The following is a 19,659-nucleotide window of genomic DNA, read 5'->3' as shown; positions in this document are numbered from 1 at the left end:
TTTATGTATTTTGACCCGTAGAACACGAATTTTTTGGGTAAAAGTTGATCTGGATGTCTATAAGATTGTTATAAACAAAGAACTTGAGGAATTACATAACAGCGATTTTTCGCAAAACAAAACATTTTTTTGTATTTTTTCGTAGTTTCTACAAGTTTTTTCGAAGGACGTATAGTTTTCGAGATAAACGCGGTTGCACTTCCAAAAAATCTAAAAATTGCAATTTTTGAACCCGACTAACTCTTGATTAAAAAATAAAATAGCAATTCTGCTTACCGCATTTGAAAGTTCAAGTCAAATTCTATCGGTTTTGGTTATTTGCATTAAAAAAATTAATTTTTTTATTGTTAAACAAAACTATAAACACATAGTGATGAGTGATGTTTTCAATGCATCTCTCATTTAAAATCGAACGAGTAGGCATGCATGCAACTTTAAAACACATACATTGGGCACGGGAAACACTATTTGTTTATAGCTTTGCTTGACAATAAAAAAATTAGTTTTTAGCAATGCAAATAATCAAAACCGGTATAATTTGACTTGAACTTTCCAATGCGGTAAGCAGAATTGCTATTTTATTTTTTAATCAAGAGTTATTCGGGTTCAAAAATTGCAATTTTTAGATTTTTTGAAAGTTCAACCGCGTTTATCTCAAAAACTATGCATCCTACGAAAAAGCTTGTAGGAACATTTTTTGCTTAGAATGGCCCAAAAATACAAAAAAAAAATGTTTTGTTTTGCGAAAAATCGCTGTTATGCAATTCCTCAAGTTCTTTGTTTATAACAATCTTATCGACATCCGGATCAACTGTTACCCAAAAAAATCGTGTTCTACGGATCAAGATACATACAAAAAACTTGGGTAAGTCCATCTGAATAAAGGAGGCCGTTGTATCCCCCCTGGCGACAGGACTAAAAGGGACATGGGAATGATAATGCTTATTGAAACAACCAATGAATATAACATGACTATTGATTTTTATCACTTTTGTTGACCTGTAAAAGTCTTATAACCTAAAAGAAGGACAATACAGTTAAAATAAGACATTAAGACAAGATAACAATACTTGAGACACCTTAGGTATAGGAAAGAAAAAACTTTTAATAAAGCACTATATTTTAAAATTATTTTCAAATCTTAATTGGATTTCTACATTGGCATTAATGAATGTAGAAAAAATCTGCTGAAAATATCAGTATTCATCCTTGAAAAGATGGCAACTTACTGAAAAGTCTCAGGTAATAAAAAAGGTTAACAAACACCAGTATCTGGAATGCTCAAGGAATTTGAAGTAAAACAGAAGAATTAAATGAATTAAAGAATATGACAATCGATACTGATGTTAGTTATGAAAAAAAGGGAAGGGTGACTTTTTTCATACATATAAAGTGGAGTCATCTAAGAGAAAAAGAAGGCTCTTATATCAACAGAAGCTTACAAAGAATATAAAAGGCACTAGCTCAGGAAAACCTAAGAAAAATGGTGATTTTTTCGTTTAGAGTGAAAAATCTTAATGTAATAGTAATTTATTTGCAATACTGCCGAAGGGCCTTTTTTATATAATCAAAAAACAAACAAATTTTCCATAAAACCTGCTCAGTGACTTTTTCGCACAGGGGAATTAAAAAAACTGCTACAATTAAGCATTTTTTGAAACATTCATAATTTGCGCCCTTTTAAAGCTGGAAAGCTAATTCTCTGGATAATATCTATTCATGCTCTGTTGCTTAAACAGACGCAAAGTAGATGGTGTGCCGATGCTTAATTTTAAGGAAAATATGTGAGAATAGGATACAAAAACTAACCGTGCATGAAAAAATCTTGAGATGGAAGCACGAAAAAAATTTACTAAAGAGCCAACACAAAGGATAAGTGCAAAAACATGGAACAATAATCAATGTAAAACCTGGACATCCAACTAGGATGATAATCACAGCGAAAAGTGAGAAAAATGAGTATTACACCAATGGCTGGCTGGTCCAATGGACCTTTGGGAGCATCCATAAACTACGTCGTAACAAATTTGAACTTTTTAATACCCCCCCCCCCCTCCGTCGTAATTCGTCGTTTAGAGACGACTTCCCCCGTTTTAAAAAAACAGTAAAATAATTAAAAAAAAAAACAAAATAAAAAAAAGCTACACAATGTACCATTGTATCTATAAAAATAATATTGTACAATGTACTTATGTTTATAAGAAATTTATGACTATGAATCTGCAATCAATCACAAACAAGTCTGGCTAATTGGCTCTGCCAAAGCCATTTTTCAAAAAAAAATACCCCCCCCCCCTCCATGTCGACGTCGTCGTTGCAACTCACGACCACCCTTTCATTGATTTAAAAAAAAATCAATATTATTTCTGTTTTTTTTAATCAAATATGAGGGGGTAGACGTAAAATCTTGGTCCAATGCTATTTAAATGCATTATTTTTTCGAATCCTGAGAAAACTAATAAATATATTTGAAAAATTTAAACGCAGAATAAAAGATTACATTATTACCGAGGGTCGAAAGTCCCTTAGAATAAACAAAAAGTTTCTTTTGAATGAAATATTTGAAATGAAAAATCAGACCAAATTTTCTTTTTTTTTTTTTTCACCCCTGTAACTTATTAAAATAAACATTATAGATGTTTTCAGGAACTTTTGGCCCTCGGCAATAATGCAGTCTTTCAATCTGCGTTTAAATTTTTCAAAAATCTTTACTAGTTTTCTTAGTATTCGAAAAAAATGAATGCATTTAAATAGCATTGGACCAAGATTTTGCGGGGTATGCTTTCTTAACTGCATTATATAAATCTTTATATTTATTTTGTTTTGATTTCGATGCCATTTCTTATAAAGTATAAATACGACTTACTAACTAAATAGAAAACGATATTTTATTTCTATTCGTTCTTTCAGAACTGTTGTTTCACACACAGTATGCAGCACATAAATGAACTATCAATTTAATATTTTTTTGCTTCCAGAAGTTGCTCCGTATATAAAAGCGATTGTTTAAGCCCAAAGAACAATGTCTTATTGTTTGTTGTCCTGTACAAAAGTGCTACCTAATATTATTTTAACGCCGTGACTGATAAAAACGAAATGAAAAGTATGCGATAAAAGTATCTATAATAGAATTATTCTTTTTAATTTTAACAAAGGTATATTATTTATTCGTAAACGTTTTGTTTTATTTTCAATTTCATATCAAAAACTATACGTTTTTATATGAATATCTGATACTTTAATGCTGGTAAAAGCTAGTAAAAAAATATTTTTATAGACACAATAGCGACAAATTTAAATATACCAATATATTAAGCGACGTCGAATGGGCACTCATACCCCCTTCCCCTGTCGTACTCCGTCGTAATAAGCAAGTCCCCCCTCCCTCTTCTCAACGACGTAGTTTATGGATGACCCCTTTACAGGCTAGTGAAGGGCACAGGGCACTACTATATTGGAGTGGGTGTCATAAGAACAAATGGAAGAAAGCACAATAAGCTGAAAAGCTGCAGTACGACCGGGGTGCATGCACGGACGGCTTCCAGGAAAAAAATGGTTGGCTGCATCAACTGCATCACTCAACATAGGTTTAAAAATATCTCAAAATGCAACCAAGGTGTTAATATAAAGTAAAAATATGATTTTGTAGGTAGATTACTCGATTACTAATATAAAATTAAACAGAATATACTCAACTTACCAGCAGTATTCCAGATGTAGCCACTACATAAACACTTCGATAAATTACTTGAAATCCATTAGCATTAAATGCTTCCTTCACTTTACTAGATGCTAGTAATGAATGCTGAAGAATAAAAAGTGATAACAACCCCATATTTACTAAGAGAACCCATGATGTCATTAATTCTGATTCTAAAAATGGGTATAATTCTTTAGAGTATGTAGAGTAAATGTTTATTTGCATAAATTTGTATATATAATTGAGCAAATAACGTCATATCACATTATTATTACAGATTAAAAAATATATTAAGAGCGTAGGCGCAAAATTTCAGGCCAATGCTTTTTAAATGCATTCATGTTTTTCGAATCTTGAAAAAACTAACAAATATTTTTGAAAAATTTAATTGCAGAATGAAAGATTACATTATTACCAAAGGCTGAAAGTCCCTTAAAATAAACAAAAAGTTTCTTTTGAATGAGATATTTGAAATTAAAAATTCTACTAAATTTTCTCTTTTTTTTTTCACCCCTGTAACTTGAAAACAATCAGAAGTTTTCAGGGAATTGCATTCATCAGTAATAATGTAATCTTTCATTCTGCGTTTAAATTTTTCAAAAATACTTATTAGTTTTCTCAGGATTCAAAAAATGAATGTACATTATTTAAAAAGCATTGGCCCAGAATTTTTTCGCCTAAGTTCTTAATAACAGAAAATAATTTAAAACAATAACTTAAGCCAAATGCAAAGAATTAAGGGAATAATAAATTTTCCATTTATGCCGGGGTTGCATTGAGTGTGGCGCTTAGGCTTAGACAGTTGTAGGCATTCTGACTTAAAATCACTGCACACTGCGATTCACCCTTAGATCTTGCGAGAGACCAGGCACACTTGCCAGTTAAATTGCACATGTTCAAACGGAAACCATATAGGTTTTTTTATTGTACCGGGCGTCCCAATAAGAATGGCTCTCGGCCATATCTCAGGAACCGTTTATAGTATCTACAGCTTTAGGACAAAAATAATTATAACAAAAGTTGCCTCGGGAAAAGCCTGGAAATTATTTTCATAATAGTAGGTCCACCGCTAGAGGGCGTAATTGAATATCAAAAATTAAAAAATCAAAATTTACCTAATAAAAGGGCACTGGAAATCCAGTCATCGTATTCGTCATAAAATTCTGCGCAAATTTGATTTCACAAGTTTAAGTATACCTTTGCCAATAAGAGGTGGGGGTGAGTGGGAACCTTCTTATGAAAAAATTGCTGTAAGTCCGGTTCTGCTAAATCGAATTTTGCATACTTGGTCTTGTTGAAAACAGCTCTTTTTTGTCAATACAAATGTCTTATTTTCGAAATAGCCTAATAAGTAATATGCAAGCTAGGAGGCGTTATTTCATTATTTTCAGAAATCTAGTTTTCTTCGGAGAATATTAAATACAAGTAGGTATGCATATTTAATCATGTATTACAAAGTTAGACCAAATTAGCAACTGATTACCGAAAACCTTATGTCGATACCTTTTTCTATCTCGAGATATCTTAAGAAATGTGTAAATTTTAAACATAACTGTTACTGTCACCGATAAACGAGGTTAAGGAAAAGTAGTGTGCTATGGAAAAAACAAATAAACATTTTCTAGATGTAAACGTATATAATTAATTAAAAAAACAATAAGACAAACAACACAATAAAATATAACAAAGAAAGAAAAGCAACTACATACATACTTACTTAGTCTTAGTGACTGCCTAAATGTTCAAATTGTTGCCCATCATTTTCGATGCAAGCATTTACTCTTTCAAGAGTAGATTAAATAGCAACAAATTTAACTGTTTTAGACTTTTATTTTTGGGGACGGATTAAAGACCTTGTTTTTGCCGCTAGGCCCACTACTCAAGAAAACATGATCTAGAATATAGAGAATACGAACCGTCATTCAAAGCATTGCGAAAACAGAAATTGAGACTGCTGTTCAATCTACAATGGGCAACAATTTGAACATTTAGGTCGTCACTAAGTAAGTAGCTGATTTTATCTCTTTGTTATATTTTATAGTGTTGTTCGTCTTATTGTTGTTTTAATTAATTATATACGTTTACATCTGGAAAATGTTTGTTTGTTTTTCCATAGCACTTTTCCTTAACTTCGTTTACCGGTAACATTAACAGTTGTTTAAAATTTACAGACTAAATAGAAAAAAGGTATCGACATGCGGTTTTCGGTATTATGTTGCTAATTTGGTCTAATTTTGTAATACAGTATTAAAAATGCACAATTGTATTTAATATTCTCCAAGACAACTAGATTTCCGAAAATAATTAAATAACGCCTACTAGCTGGCATATTACTTATTAGGTTATTTCGAAAATAAGACGAAATACATTGATGAAAAAGAGCTGTTTTCAACAAGACCAAGTATGCAAAATTCGATTTAGCAGAACCGGACTTACAGCCATTTTTTCATAAGAAGGTTCCCACTCATCCCCACCTCTTATTGGCAAAGGTAGACTTAAACTTGTGAAATCAAATATGCGCAGAATTTTATAACGAATACGATGATTGGATTTCTAGTGCCCTTTCATTAGGTAAATTTTGGTAAAATTTTGATTTTTTAATTTTTGATATTCAATTACGCCCTCTAGCGGTGGACCTAGAATTATGAAAATAACTTCTAGGCTTTTCCCGAGGCAACTTTTGTTATAAATATTTTTTTCTCAAAGCTGTACTATAAACGGTTCCTGAGATATGGCCGAGAGCCATTCTTATTGGGACACCCGGTACAGCTCCCAGAATGAACCATAGCTGGTGCAAACGCTGTCGTCGGTCATACACCCACCTAATCTTTATGCAGAGAGGGTTTTTCTCACAGGCCGTGGTTCGGTCCGGGAGCTGGAGACTATTGAAAAATTTAACACACATCTCTCTGTTAGAGACAATCTGTGAAGTGGGAAATTTAAATTAAGGCTTCTTGCATTATTCATAATTTGGAAGCAGGTCATAAAACAAAGAAATTTTTAAAGAGAAACATAATATTTGAAATATATAGATGGCTGAGAAAGTAAGTATATTGAGTGATTTGAATCAACAGCTCTCCACCACAGCACTCCAATAACAGAATACAAGTTCACATAATATACTGATATAAAGACACAAGGTCTAGATAGGCAGATGGCTCTTAAATCATAGACATATTAATGATAGACAAGGCATACTGAGCAAAAAAGTGTAACACATGGGCATTCGATCAGTGGTTTATCTATCTCTTTTAACTAAGCGATCCCACACATGCGACAGACAAAGATGACTAGACCATTCTAAGTGAATATTGACCAATGACATCCTTGATATTGGCGTCACACCCAGTGGTGTCATGGAAAAATTAGCAGTACTGGAATGCACTTTCCTTAACTTTTTTACAAGTAAAATATTACTCTATGTTTTTTTACTACAAGTTACGTCTGCAATCCGTGTTTTATTTATATTTACAAAACCTAAATTCTCTATTTATTATTTTTTTCTTTTCTTAACCAGTGCCAGAACGGCGTTCCGGCACCATGACACCACTGATTACACCTCAATGCACAGTGTGACCCATACCTTGCCTAATCTATTTAGTATTATATCTATGTCTTCTTGAGAAAGAAAGATTGAGGATCCTAGAGAGGAAAATAATTCGGAGAATAGCAGGCCCACTAAATTTTGGTAATAATGAATTTAGAAAACTCACGAACCTAGAAGAGAACTTTTGAAAGGAGAAGACATCATCAGATTTATCAAGGCACAGAGACTCAGATGGATGGGACATATAGAAAGGAGAAATCCAGAAGCTGTTATCAAAAAAATTGCCAAATGGAGACCTGTATCAGGCAGACCACGAGGAAGACCAAAAACCAGATGGGAGAACCAGATAGTCCAGGACCTTAAGAAGATGGAAGTTAGAGGATGGGTAACCACAAGCAAAAACAGGAATGAATGGAGAAAAATTGTAGAAGATGCCAAGTCACACAACCAATTGTAAAAGCAAAATGTTAATACGGACTTATTCACCTCGACTAATGAATCGGAAGAGCCCAAAGAGGGCAGTAATCGCTCCATCAGGAGCGTAGATGCGATTATGATGATCTATGTTTTCAATACCCTTAATGAGTAGAAGGCTCTAATCAGTTTTTTTGCCATCTTTTGTATTTATTTTTTTTTAACAAATAAAAAGCAGATATTGAGCACAGTTATTTATCAAATCGGGCATCATTAAATTTGAGGGTCCGAGAAGTTAGCTACGGATATAAGGAAATGAAGGCATGACAGTGTTGCCATGTGTTCTTAGAATAAATCGGAAAAGAGCATGTGATATATTTTTATTAATTTATTTATTAACATGGTAAACATTATGTAGATAAAATAATAAGAAAAAATTTTAAATTTCTCTAATTATGTCGAAATGTCAAGATTTTAGTATCAATAATAAAGTTAAAAAGTGTAAAATAAGTAAAATTCTGCTGCTTTAAGATTTTACTATATAGGGTGAGGCAGATAACTGGCCTATTAGAAGTATCTCGAGAACTAAAGGCAACATAATCATGAAAATTGGAATAAAGGGGTTTTAAAGGATGATCTATTAAATGAAAATTTTCATCTCTTTGCAACTTCCGGTTATACCGGAAGTTGCTTATAACTTGTTTTTTTTTAAATGAGACACCCTATATATTTTTACATTTTTGGATTCTCCTCAATATCTTCTTTTTTAAAATATAAGGTTTTGTAATATTGTACAGGGTATTTTAAGAGATATTTACGTTCTTATATTAATTTCGTAGCAACATTCACACCCTGTAGAATTTTAATAGTTTGACATTAAAAGCTCTGCTTACGTTCAAGTGATTTTTAATATAGTCTACTATTATTAAGAATCATTAGTATAACTAATTTTAAAATTTTAGTATACAGGGTTGGTCGAAACTCAGAATGAATATTTTCTCAGTTTTCTTAAATGGAACACCCTGTATTTTAATATTGTAATGAAATGATATTTCATGGTACTTTTTTATTTTATAAGTATTCCCTATTGGGACCGTGCAAGTTCGGCAAAGCGACCCCTATTTCTACGCCCTGTACTTTTATTCGCACTTTTAATTATATTGGCCAATTATATTAGTCCTGGTTACTGGATAATTGTCAAGGCCATAGTCTAAAAAAATAATAAGAAGAAAAAATAAGATGCAGGTTATGTTATGCAAACGTAAACAATTGTATGTAGTAAATAAAATTAGTTATTAAAATGCAGTACTGCAAGCAAAATACAATTAATTAAATTTGCCTTTATATAATAATTGCATATCATATCAATATTGTGGAGCAATATATAATTTTTCTGGTTCAATGACAGAAGGTATGAAATATACGTCAATTTGACAATTTCAATTGACAATATGAATTATTTAAGATAGTTACAATATTTCTCCGCGACTCGCGCATGGCCGTTTCTTGTTTCCCTTCCAAGTACTTGCACACCTCGAATACCTAACTGCTTTAATTTGTGAGTTATTGGTGATTCAAGCTAAACATTAATTGCAACAAAAAATACGTAAAATTTCATTAGGTTGGCCGTGAAAATATTCAATCACAAATAATTTTTCAGAAATAAATACATATTAATCCAGACTGATCCTTAAAATTACCAATAATGGTTTAGCTATCAAAATACCTACGCAGTTAAGATTGTTGGTGCGACTAACAATTAAGCACAAATTAAAGCAGTTAGGTATAGGGAATGCTTAAGAAATAAAAAAGTACCATAAAATATCATTTTATTACAATACTAAAATACAGGGTGTTCCATTTAAGAAAACTCAGAAAATACTCATTCCGAGTTTCGACCAACCCTGTATACTCAAATTAAAAATTTAGCTATAGTAATGATTCTTAACAATAGTAGACTATATTAAAAATCATTTAAACGTAAGTAGAGTTTTAGATGTCAAACTACTACAATCCTAGAGGGTGTGAATGTTGCTACGAAATTAATAAAAAAACATAATTATCTTTTAAAATACCCTGTATAACATTACAAAACCTCATATTTTAAGAAAGAAAACATCGAATAGAATCCAAAAATGTAAAAATATACAGGGTGTCCCGTTTAAAAAATCGAAGTTATAAGCAACTTCCGGTATAACCGGAACTAGCGAATAGATGAAAATATTTTCATTAAACAGATGACCCTTCAAAACCCCATAATTCAAATTTTCATGATTCTGTTGCCTTTACTTCTCGAGATATTTCTAATAGGCCCTTTATTTGCCTCACCCTGTATATACTTTTAGTTTATTATTATCTGTATGAAAATACGATTTGTATAAATAATAAAGTTAAACAGTGAAAAACTTTCACGTGGTACAATAGTTGTAGGTATTTTAATATTTTAAAAAGGCACACAATAAACACAAAAATAACGTACTGACGAAGTGAACACTTTTCAGTGACTAACAGCATATCAGTATTCAGGTACATTCATTCCAAATAATAAATAATAAAATAAAAAGAAAGTCATAAAATTTATATCTGCGGAACGTCTGTGCAATCTGGCAAACACAAATTTAAACGTTCTGACTCTATTGCCAAATCTATCCAGTAATCTATCAGGGCAATTGCCACAAAAAAATTTCTAATAATTAACTGCAATTAATATCAAAACAAACAACAAATATTTATTCGTTCGTGTTTTACATAAATTAAAAAATAGCAAAATCCATAAAATAATGTAAAAAAAGGTAGTTTTCAAAGCTTTCTCTGTTTATTTGAAGCATGCAACATTATAAATTATATACATTATATAATGGCAACACTGTCAAACTTAAATTCAACGTTCTGTGAAAATATAATGTGGCTAACTTCTCGGACCCTGCAACTTAATGATGTCCATCAAATCTTGCACAAGTACTTTCGCTATCAGAGTATCTTCAGGGTCATTTCATAAAAAAAAAGAAGGCTAGTCAGCACATCCAGGAATGTCATAAATACTCATATAAAATATAATTTACATGTGAGTTAGAATGGGAAGGTTACATGGGAGGGGTAAATGGAAGAAGGCTAGTGGTGTCCTGTGTGGTAGTGATGTTGATTATAGTTACTTTTGAGTATTCGTTACAAATCGTTACTTTTGTATAAAGTAATCATTTACAGCAGGGGCCACCAATTAGCGGACCGCAGTCCGCATCCAGACTGTGAGCTAGTTTTTTGCAGACCGTCAATAAATTCAGAATATACCTAGTGTTTGGCAATTTTGAAAATGTTTGGCCATGAAATTGTGTACTATGTTTGGCTCAACTTATGTGTGCGAAGCTGCTTTATCAAGAATAAATTTCATTAAAAATCGGTAGAGATCTCACTGAACAGATTAATATCTCAACTCCCTAATGAGACTCAGTTGCACTAAACTCATTCTTTTTCTCTCTGATAATTTAATTTTGTAAAGAGTTTTCCCCCTTATTGTTATACTACTTACTAGTCATTAATTTTGAAATTAAGTAAGCTGTAATATAAAATTGTCATTTGCATTTTTTTATATCCATTTCCTGTCTACTATATGTTAAGTAGGAGTACTTTTCAGATGTCCATTTAATTAAAATAATTTTCAGATTTAATAAGTTTGCAACAAATACCTTGCATTGAAACTAATGTAGAAAAGATAAAATGTTAATTAGCATTTTGTACCATGATTACTTATTTTAAATTCCTCAGTTTCCTTTCTACAAAATTGAAGATGTCTAAAAACTTCATTAGCATTCAAAATATAAATTCCTAATTTTTAAAATATTCTCAGTAACAATTTACAATAGTGCTTTTTTCAAAATATACTGATAATAACATCAAAACAATACACAATGAATTTATATTTTATTTATTGTACCAGGAAAACTTACAGAAAAGTAAACAGTAACCAAAAACAATAAGATATTATTAGTTTTCCTTTCCATATTAGTCCATGTGTGAGGTCACTTTCGTATGAAAAATGTTTCTGACTCGATTTCTTTGCGGATTTCTGTTCAAAAATGTCCCCTTTAAACAAATCAGAAGGGTGCCGGGTAAAACAATTTTTTAAGCAAATTCAAAATTATTTTTTTGCCTCGAAAAATGTATTTTTAGGTTTCTTGGGTAATTATAAACAATAAAGGTCTCTTGTCATATTTCTGAAACGATTTAAAATCTGAAAAATGAGAAAATATGCATTTGCGATGCTTGAAAACTCTTAAGTTTTAATGACAGATCTTTTTTATTTAAGATGACCCAAAAATGCTAAAAACATATTTTCGCGGGCAAAAAAGGTGATGTTTTGAATTTGTTAAAAAAAATAATAAACAATTTCTGCCCAAAAAATTCGCCCAGCACCCTTCTGATTTGTTTATAGGGGATATTTTTTAACAATAATCCACAAAAAACCGAATCCGAACAGTCAGCATAAATCCGGACCCCGGAAGTGTCATAGGTTTTCGAAACGGACCCTCAGGGAAACTAATTGGTGACCCCTGATTTACAGTATTCGTTACTTTGATTACTATGATTACTTTTGTATTTGAATACCGGTAATCATAATATGAAGTAATCATGATATTATCGACAATCGTATTTCTCAGTAGGTAGGTATTTTGTATAGGTATTCCGATACAACAAATAATTACACTGGGGAACACATTTTTTGTTGAGTTAGATCTGACACCTGTTTCTAACTAATTTTTGGCGTCTGAAACTTAGAATATCCTCAGATTTTGTCTATGACGTCAACATTTTAAACTGAGGTGCCCATTGAATGCCCATATCCCACTTTATGAGGTGCCCATGCCTTACCTTGATCACCAAGTTTTGCTTTAAAATAGGTAAAATATGGTTGTCTGACAAATGTACTGAGTTTGTCCTTTGACTGGGAATGGTAAAACTGCCACATATATAACAAAACGAATCAGGGCTGTTTTCTCACTTTTGAGGTGTAGTAGCAGAGGTAGCCTTAAAGAAACGTGTCAGTTCAAACACAATAAGTCGTTCTATATACTTCAGTAACGACATACTAAATACTGCTAACCGACATACAACATTTCACCACAGTATAACAGACGTAACTGAACAGGAGAGCCTAGATCAGTTGCAGTTTCAGTGCACCATTCCCAGCACTCAGTCATCATCATCACCCACATAGAAAACGAATGTGACGTGATAGAAGAAAACTAAAATTGAAGCCAGCATGCCTTATTCTATAGAAAACAGCTAAAAAATCTAACTCAACAGAAATTGAGTTTCAAATTGTTCCCCAGTGTTATTTACAGTATTCGTTACTTTGATTACTATGATTATTTAGTTACTTTTGTATTTGAGTACCGGTAATCATATCCAAAATCGTATTTCTCAGTAGGTAGGTATTTTGTATGTCGCCCTAAATGCCCTGGTCTAATCCTAATAAAACCAATGCAATACATAAAAAATTAAAGTTGTTGATCATACTGTAGAAACATTATCATTTCCACATTTTTCCGGTCAGTCTAGAACGTAATCAAGTGTACTGGTTGTAAATACAATAGTTGTTACTCGCTCTGGTACGAAGTAACGAAGTAATCAAAGTATCAAAGTAGATACTATAGTCATTACTCGCTCTGATACGAATGATATGAACTAGTCAGAGTAATCAAAGTAATCAAAGCAGATACAATAGTCATTACTCGCTCTGATACGATTGGTATGAAGTAATCAGAGTAATCAAAGTAACGATTTGCCTCTCTGTATAGTAATCGTTACTTTCGGTATTCGTAAGTAACGAGTACTTTGTAACGAATAGTTACTTTATCAACGTCACTACTGTGTGGGAGAGATATTCAATGTTAATTAGATATTTTTGCACTCCCTAAATAAAAATAATACGAGCTGCCACTGACTAGTAGACTCTGGAATGGGAGACTGGAAGAGGCTACTTGACTTTTAAACTAAAATGGGTCATTTAAAAATTGACTAAAATGGGTCATTTAAAAAATATATTTTTTAGAGACTTGTTGAATTTGCATCTGGTTATGAAATTCGTTACAGGATTATAAATTGTACAAATGTGGCCTTACCTTTTATGTATTGATCAATTTTTTTCGGAAAAGATAAAAAATACATTAACTCTGTAACCATGTAAAAAGTTGATAACATTCCAAATCCGCTAATAGTTAATTGAAGTAGCCGTGATATTTGCTGTTTTATTTCCATTTTAAACACTACAAAAGTTTGGATAAACTTAAATAAATAAAACCAAATAGCACGTTTGTCAAAATAGTTGTAAAATTACGTAAACAACAAATATAAACAAACAGGGGAGCCAACTTCAACACAATTAATGGATACCTATTTTTTAATGATCAACATTACTACCAACACAATAAAGATAATCTATGATTATTTTTATTAAAGCTTGATTTTAAAATTTTTTACAATACAAACCGAATACGCCATTTGTTTGGTTTAATTAACAGGTTATTCTCAAGCTAAGTTAAAAAAAGCATGTTTGGTTGACAAGTTATTTTTTGCTTGGTGTTCTTCAAACAAAACCTGAGTTGATTAATGACAGCAGACAGTGTACATTTTGCACGTCATTTGTTGTGGCCATTTTGATATTCCTGACTCACCAAAAAAGGTTTTTAAGGTGTAAAATAGGTTTAGGTTTTTGATGAAGAGAACACGTTGAAATATACGTCTTCATCTCTGTGCTTCTAATACTAATATACGAATATCGGCTTAGAAGGACAACGGACAACCCACGTTTGTAGAGTGATTAACTTGAAGTATACAAAGTATATGTCCGCCTTTGCCTTATCGAACTTTTTATATCTCTTGTTTTAAGGGACAAGATGATTGAGTTAACAGTGAAGACTTTGGATTCCCAAAACCATCAATTCACAGTTGAGGATGACGTAAGTAAAGTGTGCCTGTATTCTTAATTATTTGTTACTAAAGACATAAGCAACTAAAATAGGTTTTTGTCCTATCCAATTTTCTCAAGTCTTACATTGATTTCCAGTATTCTGCGTAGTAAACCAGTAGGGACAAAATGCGTATATCAATTTTAAACGTTATGTATAAGTAATTTAAATAAATTTAGTTAATCAGTAATACAGCAACATTCACTATTAAGAGCAAAGCATAATATGACACAATGGGTCTATTGAATAAAAATAAGTATTTGCTTTTACTTAGAAATATATAAGTATTTGCTTTTGAATTTTTGAATATTTGCTAATTGAATAGTCATTTCTTTAATGCTTTATTTAATAACTATTAAGTAAATACTTAAATACTCGTAAGTAAAAGCAAATACTTCTTTTTATTCAATAGACCCAATACCAAAATACTTCAAAGGCGATTTGGGAAATAAATACTAAAATTTATATATGTGCCCTATTTGCTTATAAAGCATAGAAAATTATGGAGATATTTCAATGTAATGCAATAATCATATTTAACATTTTTGAATGTTATTAAAAAACTGTCTCAGCATTTAACCAATTTAAGAACTCTGTAATAATGTCTCAATTTAACATTGCTACACTGAAGAACCGCAGGTTGAGAACTGATTTATGTTATTTGTAATAAACAACTCTATTAGGTAATTATTGTCCCCCATTATTAGGCAATGTGTACTTAAACCAATGAACTGTCAATAATGATGGAATGGCCCTGTCCCATTCAAACAGTGAAGCGAGATTGGCGCCAACATACAAGGGAGAGGTCCTAGAGAGACAGAGAATGTCAGATAAAATTTGCTATAACTACCACCAGAGTTGCCAGATGTGATTTTATAAAACCCCCACTTAGAAACTGAAATTCCCTCAAATCACCCAAATTTAAATTTTTGTCCCATTTTAATAAATTAGTAGTCAAATGTAGAGAACAGTAAACCAAAATTATACTACTTATCAACAGAGGGCCCTGGAAATACTTCATAGGTCCTATCTTCTTCGATTATATGAGAGTATAATATACAGTTCTATGTGTACATTCGCAAATTTAATTTCCCATGACCCCTTAAAATCTTCCATAATTCCCCCCCCCCCCCCCAATCTTTCAACCATTTCTGATTGGAGAAGTTCCCCTATACGCTTTCAAATTACCCCAAAATAGTGGGAAATACCCCAATCTGGCAACCCTGGCATACCTGACTAGCACTATCAATTTGTTTGTTTATGAAAGATGGCGATTATCTTCCCTCCTTTACCTGATTATCTTCTATCTCATCCTGGCCCCATTAAACTCCATCAGTATTGACAGTTAGTTGACTTAAACAAAATACATATAACTTGACACACTGTACTCTTTTATATCCCTTTTAAACACAATACATATAACTTGACACACTGTACTCTTTTATATCTCTTTTCATAGGACTGATTATGCTTGTCATTTTCCCTTGTTGAGGTTGAGGCTCTGCTTTTGCAATTACCTTGTACTGGTATCCATTCACATGAAAACATGTTTTCAAAAGGCAAAATCGATTCAAGATTATTCTTGAATACTATTAAGATTAGAAAGTTACCATGTTATGTATGTGTTGCTACAAACCATAATGCAGGGAAAATACAAGGAAAACGAAGTATTGGAAGAAGACACATCTCCTGGCTCAACAATCTGAGAAAGTGGTATATATTGCAGTTCCATCAACTTGTTCAGAGCTGCAATCTCAAAAGTGAAAATAGCTGTGATGATTGCCAACCTCCTTAGAGGAGACGGTACCTAAAGAAGAAGGTCTGCGAGCATGAAACTTAAATACCCCCTTGGTAGCAAATGGTTTAAAAATGCACAGTTTGTTGTTGTTGTGGACTTGGCTGAAAAAGGAAAGGAAAGCCCAAATTCTGCAGGTTTTCTTCTTTAGCTGAAACTGGTAAAAGTATGTGGATTATCTGGGCTGCATATTATCCATGCTATGATTTTCCATTACTCAGATTGCAAAACTCTCTATGCAAAGAGTATTATTGGGGCCGTGCAAGTTCGGAAAAGAGACACCTGGTTTCATAGCTCAGCAACTTTTTTCGCACTTTTAATTATATTGGTCAATCATATTGCTCCTGGTTGCTGGATAATTGTCAAGGCCGTAGCCCAAACAAAATTATAAGAAGAAAAGGTAAGATTTAGGTTATGTTATTAAAAGGTAAACAATTGTATGTAGTAAATAAAATTAGTTATTAAAATGCAGTACTGCCGTGCTAAGCCCAAAGGCGGTAACTGATTTTTTATCGAAAATGACATTTTTGTATTTCTAGGTAGGTTTCATTATATTATAATGCTTCTACAACTCCAAAGACTTTGTAAATATATTCTAGATACCCATTATAATAGTTCTACAACTCCAAGGACTTGGTAAAAATATTCTAAATACCCTGTTCTACGTAGAAATACAACAATCTCATTTTCGATAAAAAATCAGTTACCGCCTTTGGGCTTAGCACGGCGCAGAGTACTGCAAGCAAAATACAATTAATTAAATATACTTTTATATAATAATTGCATATCATATCAATATTGTGAGCAACATATAAGTTTTCTTCTTCAATGACAGTAGGTATGAAATATATGTCAATTTGACAATTTCAACTGACAATATGAATTATTTAAGAAAGTTGCAAGATTTCTCCGCTATTCACGCACAATCGTTTCTTGTATCCCCTCCAAGTACTTGCACACCGCGAATAATGCAATATTGATAGCAACAGTTCTCAGAGAATCTCTCAAAATCATTCGCTTATCATCTACAACTGTGTGTTATGCCAAATGTGCAAGATTAACTCATGAGTCACTACTCTGCTATATTTTTAGCACATGTTTCCAGAATGGGAATAAGTAGTATTAAATGCAAAGAAATATTTGAACTTTTAACAGTTGAACAAAAACTAGCGATTTTAAACAAAAGTAAAAGTGTAAATGTGTCACATCATTATCACAAATCTATAAAGTTGACCAGGAAACAGTATGCCATATCAATAAATAAAAAGTGAATCCACAAAAATGAATAACCATTTTCAATTTCGTTGCAACACGAAACTACAGCCGCATCATTATTCCTGTTCAATCAGAGAGTGCAGCGATGCACCTCTACAAGGCTAGCAGATGCCCTAGAGGCATCTGCTAGCAAAAGACTAAGTTTTTAATCTAGTAGCATATAAAATAACACTAAAAATATTACTCTACATCCCACCAGATTGAAAACAATGGGAACCTTCTCTGGTTACACCTCCGAGGTTTCTATTTGCTAGCCATCTTCGATGGCTTGCAAATTTTAGATTGATTTACTCTGATTGGAGTACGAAGGGAACCATTCTCGTTGGAACGAATCTGGTATGGAAGTTTTCAATCTAATAGCACATTAAACAACATCCAAAAATGTTACTTTATATCCTACCAGATTAAAAACAATGGGAACTCTGATGTTTTTTTTTTAACTACAAAATTTCCTATCTGTCTGAATCTTTTAAAACATATCTCCACAAAAATAATTGGAAGGATCAACTTTTCAACATCTCAATGAAGCACTTTCCAATTAAGTGGTTTGGAAGACATAACAATCTCTGGGCCAATGTGTGCTAAGCAAGCAGAGATTTTCAACAATTTGAAAATTAACGAACCTCTCAAACCAATTCTCTCACCTGACAATGAGACTCAAGACGAAGAAAATGATGGATCAATCAAAAGAGGAGCTAATCAGAATGCTGAGGAAACTGCCAATATTCTGAAATATTTTTTGAGCAACGAGGAGAACCTATGGACCTTGTCGATATTTTGAAATTGCACAGATTATGACATTATATTGCACAGATTTTGAAATTGCACAGACTGTTTATGGTTTTGCTTTTGTCTTTGTAATAATATTTTCTGAATTGGGCTTGCCCGTAAATAAATAAATAAATAAATTATGCCAGAAGATTAAAAATAATCGAAGACTTTTAACATAGGCCAAAGTGGCTGACTTTTTTTTTTAAAGAACAGCTATTGAAAACTACTGTTCTTTTTTTGTATGTAACTTTTTATTCGGTTTAAAAGTTAGTTTGAACTGCAGATTCAGATCAGATTTATTTTTTCGGTTCTTTTTATGGTATTACTGTAAATAAATTTTTTAAGGGAAACATTAACAAAGGACATATTTGTGTCATTATCATAACAAATGTAAGTAAAAACAATAAATATCAACAATTTTTATTATTAAAATTAGGTAAAAATTTATGTTTTTCATTCATACATCATCCAAACAATATGGCAGTTAAGTATATTATGCATATAAAGTTAAATTATGTGTACCTATAATATGCTTTTTAAGGCTAGAAAAATACGAAAATCACTGAATAAACTCAAACTTAATAAACAAAGTAGTAAAAATGTAAAACAATGTTTTGTATTACATTATTGTGGAAAAAACCATAACCTAGCCTCACCCAATCTGATGCAGTACCCAACTTGTTTTATACAAAGTATTGTATTGTGTGTTAGTTTTAGTTTTAAAATTCATACTTATTAAAAAAAAATAAGAGGACATCATAGGGTTAATATCTTAGATTATGTATCATTTAGTAATATAAGTTAAAGAAGAACTGATAATAATTGGTCAACTGATGACCAGATTTCAGTAGTCTAAACACAACTTGTGTTTAATAATAAAAAAAATAAAGTACTAAGTAAATTTATTAAAATAGTGTTAGACAACATATCCATTTTCTACAATGGTTAAAATACCACAAGTGTTCTAGTAACAAAGCAGTAATTTTCTGTTTCTGCAGATGTTTACAAAAAAAACTATGGCAACACTGACTAGAATTATTGCCATGAAGCATAGAGTACGGGATCCGAATCTAAGTCTACCTTCATCCATCTGTTTTCCAGAGAAAACATTTTTTTTATTAATTTTCATACATAGACAAATATGACTTGCAGGGGCTTGCCTATGGGGGGGGGGGGGTGCGTAGGGTTTGAA

The 19,659-nt window shown here is 32.0% G+C and overlaps 2 protein-coding genes across 16 annotated transcripts in view; one reads left to right on the top strand and one right to left on the bottom strand.

Annotated features, from left to right (window-relative positions):
• The window catches only part of LOC114344443 (nurim homolog), a 33,008-nt gene extending 18,715 nt beyond the window's left edge, over positions 1-14,293 (bottom strand). The window contains exons 1-3 of one of the 3 annotated variants that reach the window (XM_028295285.2): positions 14,148-14,277; positions 13,781-13,924; positions 3,701-3,873 (exon numbers count right to left, since the gene is read on the bottom strand). In XM_028295285.2, the coding sequence (XP_028151086.2) occupies positions 3,701-3,873; positions 13,781-13,916 (309 nt within the window). In that variant the 5' untranslated portion in view covers positions 13,917-13,924; positions 14,148-14,277. Of the gene's footprint in view, positions 1-3,700; positions 3,874-13,780; positions 14,017-14,147 lie in introns of those variants that run through there. The other 2 variants (XM_050655293.1, XM_028295277.2) reach the window with 2 other exon arrangements.
• Positions 14,262-19,659, top strand: part of LOC114344023 (large proline-rich protein BAG6) — a 116,384-nt gene continuing 110,986 nt past the window's right edge. For 12 of the 13 annotated variants that reach the window (XM_050655292.1, XM_050655288.1, XM_050655281.1 and 9 more), the window contains exon 1: positions 14,262-14,617. In XM_050655292.1, the coding sequence (XP_050511249.1) occupies positions 14,555-14,617 (63 nt within the window). In that variant the 5' untranslated portion in view covers positions 14,262-14,554. The remainder of the gene's footprint in view (positions 14,618-19,659) is intronic. The other variant, XM_050655280.1, reaches the window with a different exon arrangement.

The sequence above is a fragment of the Diabrotica virgifera genome, chromosome 7, assembly GCF_917563875.1.
Source record: "Diabrotica virgifera virgifera chromosome 7, PGI_DIABVI_V3a".
Lineage (NCBI taxonomy): Eukaryota > Metazoa > Arthropoda > Insecta > Coleoptera > Chrysomelidae > Diabrotica > Diabrotica virgifera.
Note: the sequence above shows the minus strand (reverse complement) of the source record. Positions and strands in the feature narration are given on the sequence as shown.